Source organism: Onychomys torridus, chromosome 8, assembly GCF_903995425.1.
Source record: "Onychomys torridus chromosome 8, mOncTor1.1, whole genome shotgun sequence".
Taxonomy (NCBI): Eukaryota; Metazoa; Chordata; class Mammalia; order Rodentia; family Cricetidae; genus Onychomys; species Onychomys torridus.
Genome location: NC_050450.1, coordinates 105,071,113 through 105,097,067, shown reverse-complemented (window position 1 = coordinate 105,097,067; position 25,955 = coordinate 105,071,113). Strand labels below are relative to the sequence as shown.

Sequence of the window (25,955 nt, the reverse complement as noted above, 5' to 3'; positions counted from 1 at the left end):
AGAACCACCCGGGGATCTATGACACCAGGAACCCACCGTATCCAGGGAGAGCTTAGATCTCACCAAGCCCTGGACTAGGAGAATGAAGCTAGGGAGCCTCGGTTGCCCCTTCTCTTCAGCTATCTAGATCCTCACACTCCTTCCAGGCCCCTGCCAGGGAACACCCTCCCAGTGCACCCAGAGGATGACTCCACCTCTGCCTGACCCCAGCACTGCAGGGACAAGTAAGTTAGTGGGGCAGGAAACCAGGAGCCCCTGGGAAGAAGTTGCAAGAAGTATCTTTGTCCTTTGCGGGTTCTGTGGGATCCCCACATGTACCTGCAGCAGCCACCAAAATGCTGTCCCATGTCACCACCTGCCAGTCACCACCATCATTTTATTGGGCATCTGTCATGTCCAAGTCATATACCAGTCACCTTATAGTACTCTATAAAAATAGATAACAGCCCGAGCTCTGCCCTTGAGAACTCCAACCTCTTGTCAGGATTCTAAAGACTGTACAGCAGAATGTCCAGGGTAATGAAAGCTTATGGTTAAATTTCAGTTTTTTCCTAATGTTCACATTTCCTGCATTTTTTAAGACTAGTAAATTACTGATTGTCCTATGGAAATCTGTTTCTGCACTAGAAAAAGAAGCTAGCAGACGAAAGATGGTTCACACACAAATAATTTACATCCTAGAAAAACACAAAGACACACCAGAGTCATAGAAAGATAGGCTATTTCAAGCTATAGGAAAGGATGGTTGGGGATTTGAGGGGTGTGTAGGAGTTCCACAAAGCTAAAACAGAGGTTAGGAGGTCAGAGTTGAGGGCTTGCAAGGAACTGTGGGAGACCCAGAGAAGAGCTGAGCAGGTACAGTTACAGGCAGGAAGGGTATCAGGCCAGAAACAGCTCAGCAGGGTTACCAAGAGACCCCATGGCTGGTTGACCAGGAGGGTGGAGAATGAGCTGTAGCCTTGGAAGGTAAGTTGGGGGTCAGGGCATGCCATATGATTTCCAAAAGGCTCCCTGAAGAAGGCCCTGCCACCATCTCTCCCTACCCCGCCCTTTGATGTAAGGAACTGCACCACCCTAGAGCTCTAGATGATGAAGGGGGGGGGGGGTGCTCTGCCATCGGTAAATGCTGCTCTGTAAGTGCAAGGACCTGGTTTATTCCCAGCACCAAGAGCCTTAGCATCCACACGCAGCACTTACAACCTGAGCGTTGGAGAGGCAGAAACAGGAAGATGCTGGGTTGCCAGCCAGTCCGCCTAACAGGCAAGCCCCAGATCCCAGTGAGAAACCCTGTCGCCAAAAAAGGTGGAGGCTGGAGAGACAATACAGAAGTTCGGAGCACTTGTTTGGTCCCAGCACCCACATGGTGGCTCACAACCATCCCTGACTGGAGGTTTTGATGCCCTCTTCTGACCTCTGCAGGTACCAGGCACGTACACTGTGCATACATGAAGGCAAAGCAATCATACACATAAAATAAATATAGCTAAAATAAAAAAATAAATAAAAAATAAAAAAACAAGACAAGGTGGATGCCTGAGGAATGACACCTGGCCTCCACCCTCACACACCAACACACTTATTCACACCTTTCTTCCCTAGCCTGTTGAACCCCTCTACAGGTTTCCACAAGGCTCTTTTCACTGCCCACCATGTGCCCACAAGCTACTGAGGGCAGAGGCTCAGGGCTGGGCACAGCCCTGTGTGCAGTGTCTCACCAGAGAACAAACAGCATCCTCAAGCAGACATTCCGCACCCCACCCCAGAACCAGGACCACCTTCCATGCATCCAGCACCAGCTGTGATCAACAGCTGGGCGGCTTGGTGCAGCTGTCTCTCTCTCTACCCACATCCTGTCTGAGTCAGCAGTGTGAAAATCTCATCTGAGGAGAGAGAGGTATCTGGTGCCTCTGGAGGTCTCAAATCAAGCAGAGACTGTGGAGGAAAGACAAGGCACTGGCCCCTCTACTCAACAACGCCCGGGTCCTTTGTTTCCCTGACCTGAGGTCTGGATAGAGTCTGGGCAAGCCTCAGCAGGGTCAAGTTTAGGACACAGGGAAAAAGGCACAGCCACACCCAGGCCTGGAAGGCCTTCAAAGGTTCATGAGTCCTGAGCATTTATTGTGATCTGACACCTGGCACTCTAAGAAGGCTGAGCCCCAGGTCCCCAGACCCAGAGGCTTCCAGGAGGAATCTCCACACCCTCATCCCAGCGTGGTCCCAAGTTCACCAACCACCAGAAAATCAAAGAATGGGGGCTTTAAAAAGCTAGGTGCCTCAAACATTATTTATGAGTCAAATGTTCATCAGTGAACAAACTGATTCTACCTGAGGCTGGGGGCATGGCTCAGTGGTAGAGCACTTGCCTGGCATGCACAAGTCCCTGGGTTCAAATTTCATTACAGGGAAAAAAGTGCTCTATGTACCACACAATACTACTCAGTTTTTAAAAGGAACAAAGTTCAGACACAGACTACAATGTGGGTGAATGTTGAGGCCACTAGGCCAGACAGGATGAGACAGAATAACATGAGGCAGTCAGGACCCCAGAAAGGAGGTGTAGAGAGTTGCTTCACGGGGAACAGGGTTTCTGTCTGGGATGTGGGAAAGTTCTGGAAAACCCTGAAGGTGGTACTGGTGGCACAACCCAAATGTGCTTAACGGTACCACACACTCTCACACGACACAACAGCCAATGTATGCTGTGCGCATTGCACTATAATAAACTACAGTAACTAAAGCAGAGAGGGCAGAGGGCAGAGGGCAGAGGTGGAGCTCTCTGATCCCCGACTGTGGCTGTGCCACTGCCGGCCGTTTTCCCGCCATGATGACAACATCTTCTGGAACCATGAGCCAAAACAAACCCCTCCTTCCCGTCCTTAAGGGTTTGCAATAAGAGTCGCTCATTGAGGGAGAAAGCCAAACTAGAGAGAGAGGGCAGGGGACTCCAGTGCAAACCTCGGAAGGACCTACACTCCTCAAGCCCCCTCCTCGGCTCTAGGCCTCTACCAGGCACTCAGGCTGCAGTTTCTCATGGGCAGAGCTCTGCCTCCCAGAAGCCATCATAAGCACATGGCTTGTTCCCTGCCCCATGCGAGAGCACAGTGGCTCCTATACCAACTACTGTTCTACAGCTTCCCAGGCCTCCCAGTTCCAGGATGGTGTGACAGAGAGCTGGCATAGCCCAAATGTTGGCTACCAGGAGCTTGGTGCCTCAGAGGAGCTTCCCAACTGCAGGATCCTGCTATGGCCCCTGAGCCTTGAGACACAGCTCTGCACATCCAAGTGCACTCGTGCATGCACGCACATACTCACACAACACATACATACACACACAGGGAGGGAGGGAAGGAGGGAGGAAGGGAGGGAGAGAAGGAGGGAGGAAGGGAGGGAGGGAAGGAGGGAGGAAGGGAGGGAGAGAGAGAGAGATCGGATCTCTTCCAGGAATCTCACAGAAAGACCCCATCCCAAGAACGCAAGCCTGAAGCCCAGCACTGGGTTACTCACCCTCCTGGTTCCGGTATGGGACCTCAGCCACAGGAGGCCTGGGCTCCAGCCTGCTCTGCAGCTGAGACATCGGGGCCTCGGAGTTCTCCAGGGTCTGGGGCGGGAGTGGGCAGTTGGGTGCCTCGGCTGGCTTGGGCACCTGGATCTCTACCCTCTTGGGGGCTGCATCAGTGACAGGCATGGCAGGGACCTCGGGGATCTTGGAGACAGGGGTCTCCACCCTGCGGTGCACTGACTCCTGGGGCTTGACAATGGTGATCTCCGTCCTCCGCGGGATTGGCTCTGGTGTCTTATGGCCCAGGACTTCGGCCCTCTTCAGCCCGAACCGCGAGGTCCCAGCAGCTGAGCCTGTGCTCTCCACCTGCTTGGAGGAGATGTCAATGGAGAGCTCTGTGCGGCGAGACATAGGCTCAGATGCCTTGGGCCCTGCCAGCTCCACCCTCCGCAGGGATGGCTTGGGTGAACGCTGGCTCAGGGAGTCTACAAGGCGAGCAGCAGGCTCTGAGTTCTTCACGCCCAGGTCCTGGAATTTCTGGCTGGAACTGGCCACCGTGGCTCGGAGCAGAGGGGTCTGGACCCTCCGGGGTGGCGTGGAGTTGGGAGGCTCAATCTCCTCGACTTCAAATGATCTCTTTAAGGCTGAAAGAGAGAGAGGAGAGTGGATGTGGTGTGCACACCGGCAGAGGGCCCTGGCATGACAGGATGTATTCTGTGTTTAAAAAAGGGCAAAGGTGCCAGGCCAGGGGGAGCAGAAAATCCCAAGTACTTGGGAGGCTGAGGAAAGATCTCAAGTTCAAGGCCTGCCTGTGCTATTGACCAAGTTCAAAGCCAACACAGGTAACTTTGTGAGAACCTGTCCCTAATAGATACAGCTCAGTGGAGGAACACTTGCCTACCATGCACAAAGTCGTCAGATTGATACCCAACACAGCCAAAAAGAAAAAAAGAAAGCACCTGGAGAGGTATGCTGGCTAGGAAGCCACAGGGCTCAGAAAGGCACCGCCCTCTTCTGCCTACCCATGAGAGACAAGTCCACTGCAGGACTCCCACAGAGCACCAGCTATCAGGGGCTGCAGTGAGAGGAAGGGAGTAACCTCGCCCGCCCGCTCTGCTGTGGCTACAGCCCAGACCACACAGCCCCCCGCTCTAGAGCCAGCCACAGGATGCTCTGATTTAGGACTCCAGAGTTTCTCTCCAGTGGCTTTCCTCCCTTCTTCCTCTCCTCCCCTGACACACACCCAGACCCCATCAGCCAATAGAGCACTGTCAGCCTCAGGGCAGTGACACCCCATGACACCCCAACAGCTGTGCTATAAAGAATATTATTTCTTGTTGCAGGGTGTTGGTGGCACACACCTTTAATCCCAGCACTCAGGTGGCAGAGCCAGGCGGATCTCTGTGAGTTTGAGGCCAGCCTGGTCTACAGAGTAAGTTCCAGGACTGCCAGGGCTATACAGAGAAACACTGTCTCAAAAATAAATAAAGGAAGGGAGGGAGGGAGGGAGGGAGGGAGGGAGGGAGGGAGGGAGGGCAGGCGAGCGAGAGCAAGAAAGAAAGGAAGGAAGGAAGGAAGGAAGGAAGGAAGGAAGGAAGGAAGGAAGGAAGGAAGGAAGGAAGATAGATTATTCCTGGGGCTGGAGAGATGGATCAGAAGTGTAGAGCACTTACTGCTCTGGCAGAGGATCTGGGTTCGATTCCCAGCACTCACATGGTAGCTCACAACCACCCACAATTCCATGTGTCTTCTAACCTCTGCAGTTTCTGTATGCATGTAGTGCACATATAATTGCTCAGGCACACTCACATACATATAAAGTGAATATTTAGGAAAAAAAAAAAAAAGATTATTCCCTGCCTGGTTATTGAGGTAGTTTAGCGTGTAAAGACTCTTATGACCAAGATTGACAACCTGAGTTCCACCCCAGAATCCACACACTAGAAAGAAGTGACCCCACAAGCTGCCCTCTGACCCACATGCACACATAACTAAATGCATGTAATTTGAAAAAGAATACTCTTTCCCCGGCAGAGGACACCCTGTGACATGCCCAACAGTGTGGAACACCTGCCTCTTTGGTACCAAGGCAGTAAGGAACCCCTCAAAGGCCTGCTTCCAGGTTCAGCGTACCCGCACCAACCACCTCAGTCTTGACCCTGGCCATGCAGGATCCTGACCACCCAGTTCCCACCCTGAGGACCAGTGTTTCCACTCAGCAATGTTGACGTCGCCACTGGAGTCTGCTCCCAGGGGAGCAGCAGGGTGGTGGCTAGGAAGGCTCCATCCTCTTGTCTTTGCGGCCACCAGCAAAATGAGAAACAGCTGTTCAGGGTGGCCAGGCACAGAGCAGGAAGGGCCCACGTGGCTGGAGCACTCAACAGCTCCGCCCACTCCAGACAATGCAAGGTCTTCCTCACCAGCCCCAGGACTCAGATTTCATGGGACCCCATGGGGTCCTCTTCCTGCCCAGAGCAAGAAAGACCAAGAGCTGGTCCAGTCCCTCACAACAGCTCCAGGATCATATGTAACCAGCTGCTTCCAGCCTTCTCCAAATGCAAACACCCCAACCCCCATTCCCATCCTGCCCCCAGGTCTACAGCACCAGATTTCCTTTAGAGGACTACAGGCTGAGACAGGGGCACTCACCTGTCAGCAAAATGCACCCAGAATCCACATTTTAAAAAGCCAGGTATGGGGGGCACACCTTGTAATTCCAATGCTGGGGAAGTGGAGCTTGGTGGGTCCCAGAACTTACTGTCTAATCAACCGAGCCTCTTATGAGAATTCCAGGTCAGTGAGACTCTGATTCAAAAATAAGTGAAGGGCAGGAGAGATAGCTTAGCGGTTAAGAGCACAGGCTGCTCTTCTAGAGGTCCTGAGTTCAATTCCCAGTGACCACATGGTAGCTCACAACCATCTGTAATAGGATCCAATACCCTCCTCTGTCAAGCAAAGGAACATGTACACATTGCACTAATTAAATAAATCTTAAAAATCAAAAAACAAAAGGACAAACTGAAGTTGACTCCGATGAATGTATGTGTTATACACGTATGCACGCATGCACGCATGCACACACGCACACTGATGGTGTCAGAATTTCTTTCCTGGGAAACATGAACAATGTCTCCTAAGGTCCCAACAACAAATTAAAATATGATTCCAGAGCTGCCCCTGGGGAACTGGTGAGGTGAGGGGTTACCTGCAGGAGCATGGACGACCCAAAAGCAGCCACACTCAAATGTCTTCCCCAGAATGAATGATGGTGTCCCCACAGCCACATACATGGAGCCCCTCAGTTAACTTTCCCCAGCCTATATACACTAGCCCCTCTGGAGATCCCCCCTAAGAGCAACCGGGGCAGAACTGCTTACAAGTAGCTGGGAGGAGTGGCTATAATTTCAGGCGAGGAGCCAAGGCCCTCCCCACCTCCCTCCTACTCTAGGGAAGCAAGCAGGTACTGCTGCTGTGGCAGGGCAAAACTGTCCCCGTGTGATGGGACACTGCAGAGGGGCAGCGCAGAGGAAGCCCAAGCTCCTGGACCTGGCTCCCCAGACAGGAGCACGCCTGTGGGGACCTCTTTCTAGCCCTGGTTACCCTTTGCTTCTGGTGGACACAGAAGGGAACAAGGCTCTGGGTGCTGTGCTCAACCATCCTAGATGCCCAGGAAGGGACAGTTACCATCAGCTGACTGGCCGGGGGCGGAGGGGGACGGGGGACGGCATGGACTTCAGGATACCTGACTCTGCAGAACATGCAGCTCAGCTGTCAATGCCTAAGGCAATCAAGCTTCTAACCTTCCAACAGAATCTAGAACACTGCATTGTTATGATTCCTTCTGATATTAATTAACTGATTTATTTTGTTTATTCCAGTCTTGTGTAGCTTGACCTCAGACTCAATCTGTAGTCAGGCTGATCTTGAACCCCGATATCCCGTCTCCACCTCCCAAATGCTCAGATTACATGGGTGTATCACCCATGCCCAGGAAATAAATTTGGAAACCCAGGTATTATAATAAATAATACCTTAGAATTCTTTTTTCTTTTTTTTAGTACCTTGTTTATGACAAATAAATGTGCTCTACCACTGAGTTACATCCCCACTCATAAAGTGCAACTACCCCCACTCTGCGCCCCCTCCCCGCCACCCTTCGCCATCCCTCCTCCTTCCCCAGCCCCACATCCTCAGCAATGGGGATGGAGCCTTGGGCTTTTCATTGTACTCTGTCAGCCGTCTACATTTCCATGCTGAGTCTGAATGCTGGCACAAAGCAAAATGTAGCAGAGCTGAATAAAACTACATCCATGGGCATCGTGGGCATCAAGCACTCATGATCTCAAGGCCCCTAGGTCCTTTGGCCAGCTATACAATGTGCACACAGACAGGAGGAGCCTGCCTTGGCTCAGGACCATGCCCAGATAAGCACCTGTTGTCCTCAGAAGAAGAATCAGGTCCCCAAGCCAGTTCTTTCCAGCCTTCCTGGATCCCACGCTGCCCACAGCACTCCTTCCCGCCCCCCGGCTTCAGTGAGTACATTCAGAACCAGACACAGCCTACTCACAGCAATGCCATACCCTCACCAACTTCTAACAGTGTGGCCATGGGCTTCTAACTTCGGGCATGGAGCCCAGAGACTGGGCCTTGGGAACAGGGAGGCACCATCTTCACCACTATCTAGCCCAATAACCTCCACTTTCTTCAAAGGTTGAAGCAGCTTAGAAAGCAACACCTCCCCCGCCCCCACCCCAAAGACCTGTATAAGTGCTATCCCCACAGAGCTTGTGGAGGTGACCTTGTGGGAAAGGGGTCTTAGGGGTGTAATCAAGATAAGAGCATTCTGGAGGGACTGGAGAGATGGCTCAGTGGTTAAGAGCATTGACTGCTCTACCAGAGGACCGGGGTTCAATTCCCAGCACCCACATGGCAGCTAACAATTGTCTGTAACTCCAAGATCTGACATCCTCACACAAACATGTATGCAGGTAAAACACCAATGCACATAAAATAAAAATAAGTAAATTACTTTAAAAAAGAACATTTTGGATTTAGGACAGACACAAAGCAGAGTCCTTGAAAAGGACATATATAAGATTGTCTGAGAGCTAGAGAAGCCAGAGGACACAGAGTCAGAGATCTGAGTGATAACGTGGCCCCCAGGCAAGGAAGACCAAGGGCCACAGCTGCTCCAACAGGCAGGAGGCACCCTCCCCTGGAGTGCTTGCATAGAGTGCAGCTTTACTGACACCTTGAATTTAAACTCCAGAACTAAGAGAGAACGGATGTACTGGTAGGCCACCAGGACACGGCCACCAGAGCCACGGGAGAGATGAAACTTGGAGTGGTGTGTGGTCATCAGGCCCTTGCTCTGTTACCTGGAGAACCCTCTGTGAAAGCCCACGAGATGCTACCGTGTGCCACACTGCAGCTCAATCACAGGGCATCTGTCTGTGGCCATGGACCCCTCTGAGGGGGTCCATGAGACCTGACTTGACCACATATCAGATCTAAAGGACCGGCTTGCTAGAAAGGTGGCCTTGCACAGGCCCGACAAGCTGGCACATCCAAAGGGCTGGTAGGGAACACCCCCAATTGTGGGCTACTGCACACAGACACATATATAGGGCCAAGCCATATGGGAAAGGTCTCCACATTGCCCTTAGGAGCTAAAACAGTGCCACCAGCACTTACAACAGGAAGGGGCCACCTTAGCCTTCATTACCCAATAATGCTATGGAGGACTAACTCACCACCCACCCCCCACAACCTCCAAGCCAGGCTCTCATACCACCTACTTCTCTTGAGCCTCCTCAGCATCCACCCTCCTAACTTGAACCAGAGCCTGTTGAGTAATCTTGTGCTTCTGGCCCACTTCTGGGATTGTATACCAAGGAAATAATCCGAAGATTTATGTACAAGGACATCTACATCATCACGAACATGGCAAACCCTGGAAACAATTCAGATTTACAGGCCCAAATCCCACAGAGTCATCAAAATCACATCATGGAAGATGAGAAATGCTGAGCATGTTAAGTAAAAATAGCAGGCTACAAGGCGGAGCCCAGACCCTAACTCCCCGTCACAGGCACACATGCGGCTTACACACATGCAGCTTACACACAGGCAGGCGCTAACACCCGCTCGGGAATGACTGTCTCTAGACGGAATGGCAGTGGGTGTTCCTCATCAACTCCTCCTGCCCAGGCCTAACACACAGTGGCCAATGTGGGTCACTAAGACTGCCAGAACCCAAGACGGGAGACGCTAGGGTGAGAGTTGCTGCCTCGAGTCCAGAAGGTGACCCGGCCAGCCCCAGCAGGGAAAGCGGTAAAATATGTGCTTTGTAAGCATGGGAACCGGAGTTCAGATCCCTAGAAACCATGTGAAAGCCAGGTCTGGTGGTCTGCATCTGTAACTCCAGCACTGGTGCACGGAGACAGGAGGGTGAGGCCATTGGCCAACCAATCTAGCTGACTGGCAAACTCCAGGTTCAGTGAGAGGAACTCAGGCCTCCACATGTGTTCCCATGTGTGATGGCATCCAACACACACACACACACACACACACACACACACACACACACACACACACATTTCCAGGGCTCCAAACAAAAGACATTTTTTAAAGACACACCTTGCTATGAAAAACTCTGGCGGTAACAGACAACTTTGCACACGGCCCCAAGCTGACATGCAAAGAACACACACTTCCCAGCTCTCTCTCGGAATTCAGGGGGCTGAGCACAGGTCCCTCCCCTTGCTTGTCCCTCTAGACCTTACCTCAGCTGCTATATACAAAAAGAGGCCAGCAGCCTCCTTCCTGCTGTAAACCCTCCTTCCCTAGAACCCGTGGGGGGCCTAAGCCAGAGCAGCCTGGGTCTGGGCCTGCTTAAGGAGGAATGTGGCAAGCACAAGGGACCATTGTTAAGGCCTCTGCTCTGACTGCAGGCTGCAGGAACCTCTCACCCTCTCCCAGCTCCTGAAACCGGATCGAACACTTCCTGGTGCATGGATTGCATTGGGTCTGCTCTGGGAGGGTGGGCCAGGCCAGGGAAAGCTACAAAGCCCTGCCCTATCATGAGACCACTGTCTTGCAAGAAAATGGAGAGCCTGAGACCAAAACGTCATCATGTGCAAGCCCCCGTGGGAAGGAACAGCATAGGACCACAACTCAGGCTCTAAGATACCCACTCAAGTCAAACAAAGTCTTTTCTCACAGGAGCTGCAACATACAGTAGCCACTTGGAAGGCAGGGTCCACCACCTGGGCACAGGACAGATGGCATCATAGAGTAAAGAAGTCCACCCACAGGTAACAACGCACAGGTACCGGGAGGAGCTTGTGGACGCACCTGTATCCAGAGGTGGGCTTTGGACCAGAGGGCTCCCCTGGCTGCGACTGTCCTGTCCTCTTCTCAGGCTCCTTTGAAAACTGGGCTTCAGGCCCAGATCCTTACTCTCAGAAAGAGTGGGGCGGGGCAGCAGGCAAGGCCTTGGCCTTGGCAGAGCTGGGGCTGGCTGGGAGGCCCTCCTACTCATCCCCGAACTGGAAGCAGCAACTCCCACCCTGCACAGGGACTGAGAGCAGAGCGAGGGCCCCAGGCCTCCCTCACTGACCTTGTGGCATGAGGCCTGAATGTGAGTCTCATTCAAGACTGAGAACTGAAGACTTGGAACAGGGCTGGGGCCACAGTGAAGGGCTGCATGCTAGAACTGCGTACCTCACCTAGCTGGGGAGCGAGTGACAGGAGTGACAGGAGGTGGTGACAGAGGGGCAGGTTCAACGCGGCTGTGGAGAGTGTCTGAACAGGCAGCCCACCCGGCTGAGACCACACTTGCTGCTCAGGCACACTGCAGGACTTTACCTCATCATCTCAGGTAGCCTGACTCTGCTCTGCCTCTGCCTGCAGCCTGAGAGGCCACACCCTAGACCTCCTCAAACTGGAATATCAGCACTCCAGCTCTCTCAGCACTCCAAGGCAGGATGGCTCTGGGACCAGTTTACAGTCCTCAGGGCTCCTCAGGACAGCTGGACTCTATTCCCCTTCTTCGCCTTGTCTGTCCTCTCTGGCCTATCCCAACATGGGGACCCTATGGCCTCCTCCCCTCTTGGGTCCCTGTCTCAGGAGCTACTTTTGGAGGCCTGGGCTGCTGAGGGTGGGAGTGAAGTCATACTGAGTAGGTGCGGGCAAAGTGGGGGTGGGGGACAGGCTTAGGACAAGGAGGAGAACACAGATGAGTGACAAGGGGCGGGATGTGCCTTCAGGAAGCAGAACAGCCCCAAAGGAAGAACTTAAAAATAGCCCCAGTAAGTAGAGCCTGTACTGGAAGTCCGTAAACAACCATGCTCCCAGCCCTGAATCTCTACCAACAACCACATGGTTATTTAACAACAAGGCCAAGCCAAGTCCAGATAAAGACAGAGGAAGCTCTTCATCCAGAGAGAGCCCCCGTCAGACACCTCAAACTCACCAAAGGTCCAGGAAGGAAAGGGAGAAAGCAGGGGCTGACACCACAGGGGCATCTCCCTCCCCGTCCCTGCATACCTTCCACAAGGCCAGGACAAAAACCGTCAGGCTGTAGTGGTGCACGCCTTTAATCCCAGCACTCGGGAGGCAGAGCCAGGAGGATCTCTGTGAGTTCAAGGCCAGCCTGGGCTACCAAGTGAGTTCCAGGAAAGATGCAAAGCTACACAGAGAAACCCTGTCTTGAAAAAAAAAAAAAACCAGTAAGTTAAGATAGATAGATAGATAGATAAAAAAAAAAAAAAAAAAAAAAAAAAAAAAAAAAACCTCTGCCCAGGGCTCCAGCATGGCAGCCAAGAGCTCTGGCTACCCCGGGCTTATCTGAACATGTGGCCCACAGATGGAGGCTGAGGCTTATGACACTGAGGTCATTGTCCATAGAGTCTTGTTCTGTGATGCCCTCTGCCTGCCTTTGGAAGCCCAGCGTAAACTCACAAAGATCTAATCCAAATCTCTGGGTGAGGAAAAGACTGGACACTTCCATCCACCCATCCTTGTGAAGATGTATAATGGGTATCCCCGGGAAGTGATTCGGCCAGAGGGTTTCGGGCTCCGTGGACAAAGCCGGAGAAGGCATTCCACTGACGCTAAGGGCCAGCTCTGCTGTCTCTTCTCGTTCCTCCTCCTCTTCCTCTGCCTCTTCTGTCTCTTTAAGACAGAGGCTCACACTGTAGATTCCTCAAAGTCTCGGTGATCCTCCTGCCTCAGCCTCAAGTGTATGTACTACCAAGCCCAGCTCCACACACTACTTTCTGGTGACTTCAGAAATAGACTTATTTCTCTGTCAAGGTCACTCTGGGCACTCAAGGTCCCCTGACATGCCAAAGGCAGGCTGGAAACACTCTGAAATGACCACATGAACAAGTAGGTCAGAAACATCACATCCCTGCAGCTGCGTCTCCGAGACAAGGCCAAGAGAAACAAAGAAGAAACACAGAGGAGGAGCTGGGCATGAGGGGGTAGGGTCCCCTCCTCAGCCCAGCCCACAGGGCAGGCACAGTGACCCACACTGCTCCCTCAGAGGCGAAGCAATGAAAGCCTGGGCTCCTCAAACCAGGACACAATACAGGCAGCCCACGGCAGCTGTGTGTGGTTAAGACCTAGTTCTCAGGATCCCAGCCCTCTGGCTTTTCTCTGGTGTGCTAGACAAGTGCTCTACCACTGGGTTCTTCCTAGGCATCCTGCCCCAACTTCATTGCGTTCATTTCTCCTTAGAAAAACCTGCCAAGCAAAGGTGTATGAGGAAATGGTGCCTTGGTCCGGCCAGCAGCGGGCTCATCCACCTGGAATCCTGTCCCAGTGGCCTCCCCCAAATTCACCTACCTGCTTTAGGTGGGCCAGATGCACTGAGATAGACATTGTCCACCCAAAGGACACATCTACGAACTATCTCCCACAACCTGCAACCGTGGCCCTGTTTGGGAAGAACTTCTTCAACTATGATTAAAGTGAGAGTCTGAGGATTGCTCAGGATTAAAGCGGGCCCTGAACCAGTACCAAGTGTCATTACAGCAGAGGGGAAAAGTTGATAAAGCACACACATATACAGACAGCCACATGAAGGCGGAGACCAGGATGCCAGGGACACGTCTGCAAGCCGAAGACTGCAGACAGCTACCGAAGCCGGAAGAGGCACAGGACAGATTGTCCCTCCCTCCCTCCCTCCGGGCCTGGAGAAGATGCTAACACCACAGACACCTTGAGTTGGGACTGCTGGCCTGCACAGCTCTGGGAGAACACAGTGTGACAGTGGTAAGTCCCACTGAATCTGAGACACTCTGATATAGCGGCCCTAGAAACGAAGGTGCCCCCTTAGAATTGAGGAAAGGGAAGAGGCGGCTTGGGTGCAGCTCCATGGTGGAGCCTGTGTGAGACCCAGCACAGTAAAACTGGAGGAGAAAGAGAAGGGAAGGAAGAAGGAAAGGGCTGAGGAGGGAGAAAGGGTCTTGAGCCTGTCAGAGCCATCCTGTTGGACTTCTTGGCTTTCTTGTCGACTCTGAAGCCACCTCTCAGTTCTGGCTTTCAAGTCCAGAGAAGGGACACTGTGCCCTGGACGGGCCTCCGGCTCCTCTCAGCCCACCATGCTCCCTGCCCAGCTTCACATGAACTGCACTATGCTGCCTGACTCATCAGCGGCGGTGGGGTGGGGTCCCCTCCTTGTCAAACCATCCACAGTGTAGTCTGGAAGCCCCGGCTCACACACTGTTGACAGATTTAAGGCCCCTTTAGAACCCAGGGTTCCAGGTGGTGCAGTGAGTTACAGCCACTCTTCCTGTAGCAGATATCACCCCAACACACGAAGAGAAAGACTTCAGGTGGCCTCATTCAGGGTCAGGAGGCTCCTCATAATACCACAAAGCCATCAGACAGGTAGGCACACAAGAAGCTTCTCTCTGCCCAGAGCTCAAGGGAGACCTGAGCAGAGAGAGGTCCTTCCCCTGTGGGCTTCCAACTCTCTTCTCCCGAAGCTGGCCCAGCCCTCCAGGAGGCCGCTTCAGTCAAGAGCTTTGTATAGGCTTCAGACTCCTGCCTCCAAACCTCCCACCTCGGCCTCCTCCTTCCTGGAGCCCCAGGGCCACTCCAGGCTCACCATCAACATGGCTACAGGATGTGGACTCCTTTCTTCTCTGCTAAATTACAGCTATGGAAATTGAACACACCTGGAATCATCAGCTGCTGGAAAAAAACAAAAAAACAAAAAAAAAAACAAAAACAAACAAACAAAAAAAAAGGGGGGCCAAAACTAAGGAGATGTGAGGCAGATATGAGGAAGAACTTCCTGGTTCAGGGAAGGGCCATAGGGGAGAGGAGGCCACTCTCCCAGAGGCTGTGCAGAGGTGGACACAGAAGTGAGTGTTTTGATTCTGGTTTTTGTTTACTACACAGAGCCTTATATTGCCAGGTTAGCCTCAAACTCACTATGCAGCCAAGGCTGGCTTTGAACCCGTTGCTTCTGCCTCTACCTCCACCTCCCAAGAGCTGAGATTATGGGCATGCGTCACTGTACACATCCACAAGTGGATACACGATGGGCACATAAGTGGACAGGTCCCTGGAGGAGGGTCTGCATGCTCCCTGCTTTGGAGAGAGGAGGGGATCATGTGACTTCTGAGTCCCCTCAGGTCAAAGGTTCCCAACTAAATGGCAGCTGACAAGTCAGAAGGGAGGCCATGGGAGGCGACAGACCTAAACAGAAGCATGGCCTGCAGCTCTTAGGGTGTAAAGGTGAGAAGCCCTGGCGGAGGAGGCAAACTCTTCCAAGCTTAAATGACCCACATTCTTCATGCACTCAGACACCATGGTCCTGTATGAGGACAGACAGCTCAGACTCCAACTCTAGGCCAGAGCACCGTGCACCCCACTCACCTCAACTCACCTCCTTCCATCTGCTCCTCACCATCTAACACCATCAGAAGGTCCCCAACTCCCCAAACACTGTTCTCCCATATTCTGAGGCTCTTTACAAGGTCCCATTTCCCATGATCCTCCAGATGGAGACCACTCCAAGAACCTTCCATGAAATAATGGACAGCCAGCCTGCCTGATAGGCCTGCCTGGGCCCCACCTGGGCCTTTCCCTGCATGGTAAGCCTGGGTCCTTACCTGGGGGACCAGGAGGGCCCAGAGATCCTGAGGGAGACATCGGTCTGTCTCCTCTCTGCAGCATGGGAAGAGCTGCTAGGCAGGGTCCAGTTTCCTCCTGGTCCTGCTATTCCTTCTCCATCCTCGACCAGTACTAGATATGTGAGTAGCGACCAGTCTTGACCTGCCTGAATAGAGAAATACCCTCCCTCCTTACCCCATCCGCCATGGGAAAATCTCAAAAGCATTTTAAACGTAGAAAGAAAAAGGCAGAAGCAACTTTAACACCAGGGGCCACTTGGCCCAGGTGGGATCCTCCATTAATCACACTAGCCAGTGTGGACAGAGTGCCAGATGGAGCTCTCTGTTCTTGTGGCCCGAGGCCCAGGCAGATATGAGCTATGGCCTAATTACAGGGCACAGTGACCCCAGGGGGCAGAGTTCAGGCTCCGGTCAGAGCAGCACCCAGGAGCCAGGGGAGGGGTCAGAGGCCAGCTCTTGACAATCACACCCAATGTTCACCCAGCTGCCTGGAAGTGGGGACAGAGCCACAGGACCACACAGCCCTGCCTGTCCCCGGTCAGCCTTGCTTGATTGGGTTCCACCAAACCGGAGGATGAGGTAGGTTTTTTCTCTATTTGGCCTCACAGACACAGCAAAGAAGGATCGTGGAAAACTGGGTGAGAAAGGGTTTGCTGTGTAGAAGAGGCCACAGCTGGATGCTGAGAAGATTCTGGAAGGAGCTGCCATGAAGCAGTCAGGGTAGAAACTAGACAGCATTGGGGGAGTTAGGGACCCTCCTTCTGAAACTCCCTGAGGTTCCCCTCTGCCAGCAAAGCACTTGAGATTCCATTTAGTCCTCTTGAACCGAAACATCCCAGAACAATGTGAGAACTGGTCATAGTCTAGGGTCTCCATACTTAACCAGCTCTCAGGTGGGGCCGGAGCGCAGAGAGGAGGAGTTAGGACCAGAGCGACCTACAGAGACTCAGTCCTGGGAGAAGGGAAAGGGCAGGTGGGTTAGTCTGGAGAACATCCTTCCATATGCCAGGTTAAGAGGCAGCTAAAGTCTGTCACAAAAGTGTCCAGCCCCACCACAACTCACCCTGTCTACCTATGTGGGGACTTGGGCCACATGGGAGAGCTACAGGGAACAGGGGAACAGGGGTACAGGGGTACAGGGGACAGAGCCTTGATTCCCTTTGCTTCTTCCAAAGTGCGGCCCCTCAAACAGCCAAGAGGCAGGAATGCTGTCACAGTCATCAGACAGACACAGAGGCCCGCAGTCACTCCAGGCGTACAGCGAGGGACCTCAGGCCTGGTTTGTTGAGGCCCCACTGCTCAGCCTGAGCCTTGAACTCCATCCCCCTATGATCAGCTATGTTGCAGGCTCACTATATCCCCCAAAAGATAAATCAGAGTCCTAACACTGGGTACCCATGAAGGCCTTTGCAAATGCCCTTAGGGAGCTCAAGGTGACATCCTCAGTTTAGAGCAGGAAGGCAGAAAACAAGAAGCCAGGGGCCAGTGAGATGGCTCAGGGTGTAAAGATGCTTGCTGTCAAGCTTAATGACCTGAGTTTGATCCCTGGACCTCCATGGGGGAAAGAGAGGGAGAGAGGGACAGAGGGAGGGAGGGAGAGAGGGAGAGATTTGCACAGGTTGTCTTCTGACCTCCACATGCATGCCATGGTACACACATGTATATGCATATAGATATATATACACAAAGGAAAAGCAGAAAGGAAGGGTAGAGGGAGGGATGGAGAGAAAATAAGTCTTAAAAAAAGGTAAAAACAAGGAACCAGAAACACAAAAAAAGGATCCCATAAGGCTGAAGCAAAGGCAGAGGGACATGCTTCCTGCACACGGAGGGTGATATGGTCATCTGGGAGCCACCCTGACCTAGAGATGGCAGGCACAGGCTACCCCTCAGCGCGGCAGAAGGACCCTGCCCCACAGATCCCTCAGCTGCACTTCTGGCCTCCAGAGCTGTTTCTGGCCCAGCAGACCCAAGTGCCTGCATTCCCAGCTGCTGAGCTTCCTCTATGCCTCCTGGGACCGATCACGATCATGCTGTCCCCATCCTTCTGTGTCTCACACATTTGTTCCATTCATCTGTTCGCCCCCAACGCCCACTTAGTCCCAGCTCTGCTCCGAGGCTCCCAGAGCTGCTGTCTATCTACCCTTGTTGCTATTCCCTGAGCTGCTGAGTGTTCCACCACCCAACATGGAAGGTTTGGGGAAAATGTCCCTCAGTGGAGACAAGACCTCTCCCCTCTCCCTCACAGGCAGGCACTGTGCTCCTAATACCAATGGGAGAGGAACTCCTTTGTCTCTCTGACAGTAGGGCCCCTCTTCCATGCTCTCTTCACCTGTCGGGTCCTTTCAGGTAGACAGAACCACCTCTCCCAGGCCACATTCACAGAAGCAGATGACCCCTGGAATCTGTTTATACCAGTAACAGAAACTGGAAGAGCTGTTTACAGTAAATAGAAATCCAGGGTGCCAGAGAGCAATCTGGCTGATCCAGGGCCTCCAATTCACAGCCCAGAGCCCAGCAATTCAGCCCCTGACCTCTGACCTGTCTTCAGGCACCTGGCAGCTGGGGACCAGGGGATGAGAGGCAGGAAGAAGCCTCCTCCTCCCCCTCCTCCTCCTCCTCCTCCTCCTCCTCCTCCTCCTCCTCCTCCTCCTCCTCCTCCTCCTCCACCTCCCAAGACACTGCCTGGGAGTCTCTGCCTCAGCAGGGACCAGGCCCACCAGGCTTAAGGCCCACTGAGGGAGGTGTTGGGGAAGTGTCAAGGCAGGAAGGAAGAAGAGCCTATTGTGATCACAGGACTGCTGGGGTCATTCTTGTCTCAGCTAAAAAAAAATGGAATTTTTAGCCAAGTCTCCTTTGTTGTCAAGGAGCTCTGTAGACCACCCAGAGCTCAGGGGCTATCTGTTGTGTGGAGCTGGGGGGCTATCTGTTGTATGGAGTTGGGGGTCTGTTGTGTGGAGTTGGGGGCTATCTGTTGTGTGGAGTTGGGGGGTTATATGTTGTGTGGAGTTGGGGGCTATCTGTTGTGTGGAGTTGGGGGGGCTATCTGTTGTGTGGAGTTGGGGGGCTATCTGTTGTGTGGAGTTGGGGGGCTATCTGTTTGTGTGGAGTTGGGGGCTATCTGTTGTGTGGAGCTGGGGGGCTATCTGTTGTGTGGAGTTGGGGGCTATCTGTTGTGTGGAGTTGGGGGGCTATTGTTGTTTTGGAGCTGGGGGCTATCTTGTTGTTGTGGAGTGGGGGCTATCTGTTGTGTGGAGCTGGGGGCTATCTGTTGTGTGGAGTTGGGGGGCTATCTGTTGTGTGGAGTTGGGGGGTATCTGTGTGTGGAGCTGGGGCTATCTGTTGTGGTGGAGTTGGGGCTATCTGTTGTGTGGAGTTGGGGGCTATCTGTTGTGTGGAGTTGGGGCTATTGTTGTGGGGGTGGGGGCTATCTGTTGTGTGGAGTTGGGGCTATCTGTTGTGTGGAGTTGGGGGCTATCTGTTGTGTGGAGCTGGGGGCTATCTGTTGTGTGGAGTTGGGGGGCTATCTGTTGTGTGAGCTTGGGGCGTATCTGTGTGGTGGGAGTTGGGGGGGCTATCTGTTGTGTGGAGCTGGGGGCTGTTGTGTGGAGTTGGGGGCTATCTGTTGTGTGGAGTTGGGGGCTATCTGTGGGCTACTGTTGTGTGGAGTTGGGGGGCTATCTGTTGTGTGGAGTTGGGGGGCTATCTGTTGTGTGGAGGGGGGGGGCTATCTGTTGTGTGGAGCTGGGGCTATTCTGTTGTGTGGAGTTGGGGGCTTATCTATTTGTGTGGAGTTGGGGGCTATCGTTTGTGTGAGTTGGGGGCTATCTGTTGTGTGGAGCTGGGGCTATCTGTTGTGTGGAGTTGGGGGCTATCTGTTGTGTGGAGTTGGGGGCTATCTGTTGTGTGGAGTTGGGGGCTATTGTTGTGTTGAGCTGGGCTAGGTCTGTTGTGTGGAGCTGGGGGATGTTGCTTGGAGTTGGGGGCATCTGTTGTGAGTTGGGGGCGTATCTGTGTGTGTGGGGGGGCTATCTCGTTGTGTGGGAGCTGGGCTGGTATGGGGGATCTGTTGTGTGGAGCTGGGGCTGTTGTGTGGAGTTGGGGGCTATGGGCTGTTGTGTGGAGTTGGGGGCTATCTATTGTGTGGAGTTGGGGGGCTATCTGTTGTGTAGAGTTGGGGGCTATCTGTTGTGTGGAGTTGGGGGCTATCTGTTGTGTGGAGTTGGGGGCTATCTGTTGTGTGGAGTTGGGGGCTATCTGTTGTGTGGAGCTGGGGGCTATCTGTTGTGTGAAGCTGGGGGGCTATCTGTTGTGTGGGGTTGGGGGCTATTGTTGGTGGAGCTGGGGCTATCTGTTGTGTGAAGCTGGGGGGCTATCTGTTGTGTGGAGTTGGGGGAGCTATCTGTTGTGTGGAGTTGGGGGGCTATCTGTTGTGTGGAGCTGGGGGGCTATCTGTTGTGTGGAGCTGGGGGGCTATCTGTTGTGTGGAGCTGGGGGGTTATCTGTTCTATGAGAAATAAAGAAATGGCCAAGGTCATCTGCATCATGGTCCAGGTACATGGCCCCCTAGCCTAGTTCCTGAAGAGGCAGCCCCCTTCCATTCCAGACACAACAGAACACAAAGATCAACAACCAGCCCCAGTGACTTCTCGCTCCTGAACCAACCTGGTCCAGTAACTCTAGACAATGGACACAAGCGTGGCATGGATGGACACGGAGGGTACGCCCTCCCAGGTCAAGATGGAAGACTAACTCTGACCACATTCCATGTGGTCCAAACTGCCCCTGCAGAGGTGGTTCCCAGCAGCCTTCACTGCTGGGCAAAGGTGGCACTCTCCACCTAACACCTAACCCTGAACAGCAAGGACCACGTTCTGGCACCCTGGCTGTCCTCCTTGAGGCTCAACTCCCTGGCCTCTGCTCCCTCGTCCTTCATACAGGACAAGAGGTTTGTTTGAATAAAGTTATTTTTCTTTTTGGAAATTAACTTTAAAAAAAATAAATAACAGCTACAGCTTTTTTTCCTGACTAAGCATGAGGCAGAAAATGTGCAAAAAAAGAAAGAAGTTTATAACTCTGCAATACAGATCGCCCCTCAGCATCTTGACAAACATCCTTCCACTGCTGTGATGGCATGCATATCCAAAGTTCGGTCACATAGTGACACTGCCTTGTGCTTCTCCAGGAAGCAGGGTGGTCAAGGTTGCCCACATTCCTGGGTCCTGTTTCTTGACTTCTCTACAGTTCTTATCTTCTGATTCTAGATGAGTCATTCAACAGCCCCAACTGTTCATCAGAATGATCTCCAGAACATAAAACATAGCCCATCAGTCTCCAGTCAGAGGACGGAGGGCCTGGACACACCAGGGGGCTTCTGAGGGGCAGCAATTAGAGACCCCTGCCTTCCGTGGACTCACAAGCCTCATCCACCTCCCGGAATCCTACAAAATGAAAACCCAGTGGACAATACCATCCAGGAAATGGCGCTGCCGTGGGCACCCCAGAGCTGCCAGTCAGCAGCACACCCTACCCCCTGCTTCCTGGCAGTCACTCGAGGACAAGGTCCAGCTTCAGCCGTCACTGCTCCCAACAACTCCCCAGGCAGTCACAACTGAAGGACACTCAGAACTAAGCCACCTATGGGGCACAGCCAGGACAAAGAGAGCATGTGAGTCACAAGGTCTGCAAAAGTGCCCAAGGCCCACACTGTGGCTCACAGCCAGGGCCTGAATGGGGACCTGGTTTCATGTCCCTGCTGCAGGAAACACATCACACACAACACAGCACGCACACACACCCATCCTCCAAGCCTCTGTCACCTTCCCAGCTGAGGAAGGAGCCTGGCTTACTCATCACTGTCCTCTCTACACCCTGGCCTGGCAAGGAGAAGCCTAGCGGCCTGGAATCTCTCAAGTCAGGGATGATTGAGTACTTCCCACACTCCCTCAATCCTCAGACCCACATGCGCACACGCTCGCTCACACATATGCACAGTCTCACACACACACACACACACACACACACACACACACACACACACACACACTTGACACCCAGGGCAGTAAGTTACTCTTGTCCTCACATGACTCCAGCACAGATGATAAGAGAGGCCTGCAAGTCTTTTTACTTTACTAAAGGGGGTGGGGAATCACAGCCCCTGGTTCATCTCCACCTTCAGTTTTCCGTCCTGTAATAAGGAGCACCAGGAAGGGGATAGTAGAGAATGTGGTCTCTCTAGGCCTAATGCAGAGCCAGGAAACCATGTCCACTTTCACGACAGATAGGAAACTGAGGTTCAGAGAGGTGGGAGCCTTGTGCAGCCCTGTGAGCTCAGAGCTGAGTCACACACTCTGTCCTCATGTCCTCTGGAAAAAGCTCCATCTGCCCCTGTTACACACTGACAGGTGAGACCAAGCTCCTAGTTCACAGGTGCAAGACTGAACTGAAGCAGAGACCCTAGGCTCAGGACCCAGCTACCCCTCCAGCTTACTCCTGCCGAATGGACTGAGATTTCCATCATACCCAAGAACCAGATAGATGAGAAAGGCAAAGGTTCACACCACGACAGTGAAGCCTGGCAGGAAGTAGGGAGCAGATCTCAGCATGGGAAGTGACGGCCAGAGGTTAAATGGCTAGGACAACCTGGGTCTGCCTGGCAGTGCCTGCTGGCACCACAGCAGCAGAGTTCACCTCGCTACGTCAGACTGAAACAGGGATATGGTTAAAGGAAACGGGCCCGAGGATAAGGATACGCTGGATGAAAGGACATGCCTGTAAGCCACCGGGAAACAGCTGGGAGGGTTGGGACTTGGGTCAGAGACAAAGAACGCACAAGCAGGGGAAGAGAGACAGGTGTCTGTCCCCCTCTCCCCCCAACCAGCCCCTAACAGCTGGCTCCAGCGCAGCTGTTTGCAGCAGCCAGGCTTCCTGATGGTCAAGACTGTCCCTCAGATCAGAGAAGTGTTCCTACCCTGTCCCTCAAACCCTGCTGTCCCAAAGCCCAGTTTCTCTGAGCTAGGACATAGCACCCACCCTCCACCCTCTGCTGTACCTGGCCAGGCCAGCCTGTGCTGTGAGAATGAACCATACCCTGCCTACTTCACCCCCAGGGGCCCTGGTGGCCAAGAGTTTCTTTCTTAGTTCAGAAAGAAAGAAAGAAACAAAACAACCAATAAAACCAGTGGCCTTTCCTAGGGTTTCCAGAGGGAGAGCAGGGCTTGAAACTCACCATTGCACACCTTCGGCTGCTTGCACCTTGGCTGGGGTTCCACACTTAGGGCCTCTCCCCCACCCACCTTCCCCTTCAGTTCTGTGCGCCTCCCATCTGGGAGCAAAGGCAGAGCCTGAATCTCACAGGCACATGGTGGGGGTCCCACCCACCGTGAGAAACCTTCATGCTGCCAGGTTGGCCTGCACAAGAGACCACCCCCTCCTGCCGAGCATGCAAGGTGCGGGGGCACCTGGGTGCTTCTGCAGAAACAGCAGAGAACTTGGGAGTTTCATTTTACACTAAAGGAAAAATCAGAGCAGTCCAGTGCCTAACCCATGATCGGGGACAGCAGGCAAGGGACACTGGAACCGGGAAAATGTGTCCACTTATACCATAGATACTATCTGTCCCTAGGGGACACAGGGCGGGGGGGGCCTGGCCTTCCCTTCTCAGCCGCCCACCCACGTGCAATGCAGGGCAGAGTCTGTTTCCTGAATCCAGGGAGGGTGAGACCTTGCCCAGAGTGTGGCATCCACCAGAAGGCTGGCTGCTATAGTCTGTGCCTGGGACTGACCACTCTCTCCACCAAAAGAAGATGAGACAGGACCCACCAATGACCACTGTGGATAGCCTAGAGGTATATAGAGGGGGTCCACCTGGGGCCCGAAGTAACTACTTCCCTCATTCCCAGAGGCTCCCTCAGCTGCAATCTTCCGAAAGGAGATGCCCAGGCCCCGTCTGCAAGGACCTGTGAGCTCTTCCTACCTACACTGTGGGTTGGGAGTAGGAAAGCAGGAACCTGTTTAAAGGTCTGACATTGGCTGTGCAGGGCTCTGGAGTCTCAGCTTCTCAAAGGTGAGACAGTAAAAGAGGACAGGGAAAAAGCCAGGTCCCACCTAGGCAGCAAAGGTCGGCTGTCCTCAATCCTCCCCTTAAACAAGTTCAGCCTGAGTCTCCAGACGCCCCCATGGTTAACATTCAAGTGTCTCCACTGTTTCCCTGTAACCCCAAGACTTAGCCGTGGAGACACAAGAAGCTGTAAGCTGTATGTGGACACGGACAAGGCTGTGCACTCAGGACCACGGCCCTGACCCTGGACAGCCAGGGAGGACTGCAGTAGGGGACAGAGTTATTTCTGGGAACAACAGTGACAGAGAAAAGCACAAGTGTGGCTGGAGAGGTGGCTCAGTGGTAACAGCTCCGACTGCTCCTGCAGAGGACCCAGGTTCGGTTCCCAGCACCCACATGGCAGCTCACAGCTGTCTGTAACTCCAGTTCCAGGCGATCTGGCGCCCTCTTCTGACCTCCTCAGGCACCAGGCATGCACATGGTGCACAGACACACATGCAGGCAAAACACCCATGCACATAAAATTAAAAAAAAAAACTATAACAAAGTTTCTCCTTTTGTGAAGAGGAGGAGGAGAAAGGGGAGGAAGCGAGGGAAAAAACACAAAGAAAGAAAAAGGTAGACTAAAACTCCCACCTACCTTTTGTTCCCCCAAGGTGTTCCTCAGAGAGCCAAGGGGGTAGGCATGGTGGGGTGCTAAATGTCTGTGTTTCCCACAGAAAGCAAGGTCATTCTGTCTCTTTCTGTAAGTTTTTGGGACTTAGGGCACTTAAAAAAAAAAAAAAAAAGACAACAAACTTGAAATTTGTAGAACATCTGTTGGTTCCCGACTGCATGGAGCCTCAGAGTTCTGTCCAGACCAAATTAAACAGCCAGAGCCCAGAAATGCCCTCTGGGTGTCTGGGGGTGTCCAGAGGCCAACTGGTGAGGCTATCTAGCCAAAGAGATGACAAATCCTTGGGCTTCTGAGACTATTTGCAGAGAACTCCATGAGCCTCCAAATTTGGGAAAAAACAAGAGTGCTTTAGAAAGAGCCAGTGTTCAGCCAGTCTTCCTACCACAGCTTGGTCAAAAGAAACTACAAATTCCTTTCCCAACTGCATTTTGGGGATGTATTTCATGTCTGTGACCCCAGCACTCAAGAGGCTGAGGCATGAGGACTTCCGTGAGTTTGAGACCAGTCTGGGCCATGTGGAGAGAGACCTTTCTCAACTATCCTGCACCCCCTTAAAAAAGATGAAACCATGCTGAGGGCTTCAATGTGGACCGCCCCACCAGCGCCCAAGGCTGCCCAGGGCCCTTGCCCAGCTGCTGTTCACAGAGCACTAAGCAGACCACACAGCACTGCCATAGGGACCCTGACCTGAGCCCAGAGAGAGCGCCTGGGCCAATCTGGCAGAGCAGTGCAACTCTGCCCTGGGTTTAAGGGTCAACACAGATCCTCTCCACAGCAGACTACCCCCACACACACACCGCCCACAGCAAGCAACCACAGTCAGAATCCTACTGTGAGCTCTTCTGAAATGGGAGGTAGAGAAAGGAAGGGAGACCCCAGCACTGTCCTCCTGGTACCTGGATGTCAGGCCCAGCCCCCCAAGAAGGGCAGGCAGAGACCACAAGTCGCCAGATGGGAAACTACCTGGCTCCTAGACCAAGCACACAATTGTACACTTTTGTACTCCCTTTGGGAATACCAGTCCTGAGTGGTGGTCAGTGCTTTTGGTCCACAAGCAAGTCAACCTGGCTCTAACGTACCAGTCAGAACAAGACAGGCCTTCAGCCTGGGAGATCCCCTTTTCCAGTTACTAAGTACCCTCACAACCCTCAACTCCAGGCTCAGGGTCCCCAGACGTTAGGAATATGGGTGAGGGGGTACACAGCTGATGGGTACCCAGGCCAAGTAAGCTGAAGCTTTGGTTTCTTAGCCCTTCTGGTCCCTAATGGACTGAACAGTCATAGCTTAGAGCTGCATCTGCACCATACACAATGAGACAAGGAAGCTTGAGGCCACTCTGCACCTCTGCTAACATGGTCCCCAACTTTTCAGGCCTTGAGGCCCACTTCACAGTCCGGTCACCAGGTACACGTCCCGTGGCTGCCAACCTGTGGCCTTGCAGACGGGACATACAGTATCCCTCACCTGTGATGTTCTGGTGTTGAGATACTCTAGAGCAACCTCTCAGCCACCCATCGCTCCTCATAAGACCTTTCTCTCTCAGTAGAAACTCTTGCCTCTTCCAAACCC

At 53.1% G+C, this 25,955-nt stretch overlaps 1 protein-coding gene across 2 annotated transcripts in view; it reads right to left on the bottom strand.

Moving 5' to 3' along the window:
• Nucleotides 1-25,955, bottom strand: part of Septin9 (septin 9) — a 130,284-nt gene that overhangs the window by 66,324 nt on the left and 38,005 nt on the right. For both annotated transcript variants that reach the window (XM_036196219.1, XM_036196218.1), the window contains exon 2: nt 3,505-4,143. In XM_036196219.1, coding sequence (XP_036052112.1) covers nt 3,505-4,143 — 639 coding nt within the window. The remainder of the gene's footprint in view (nt 1-3,504; nt 4,144-25,955) is intronic.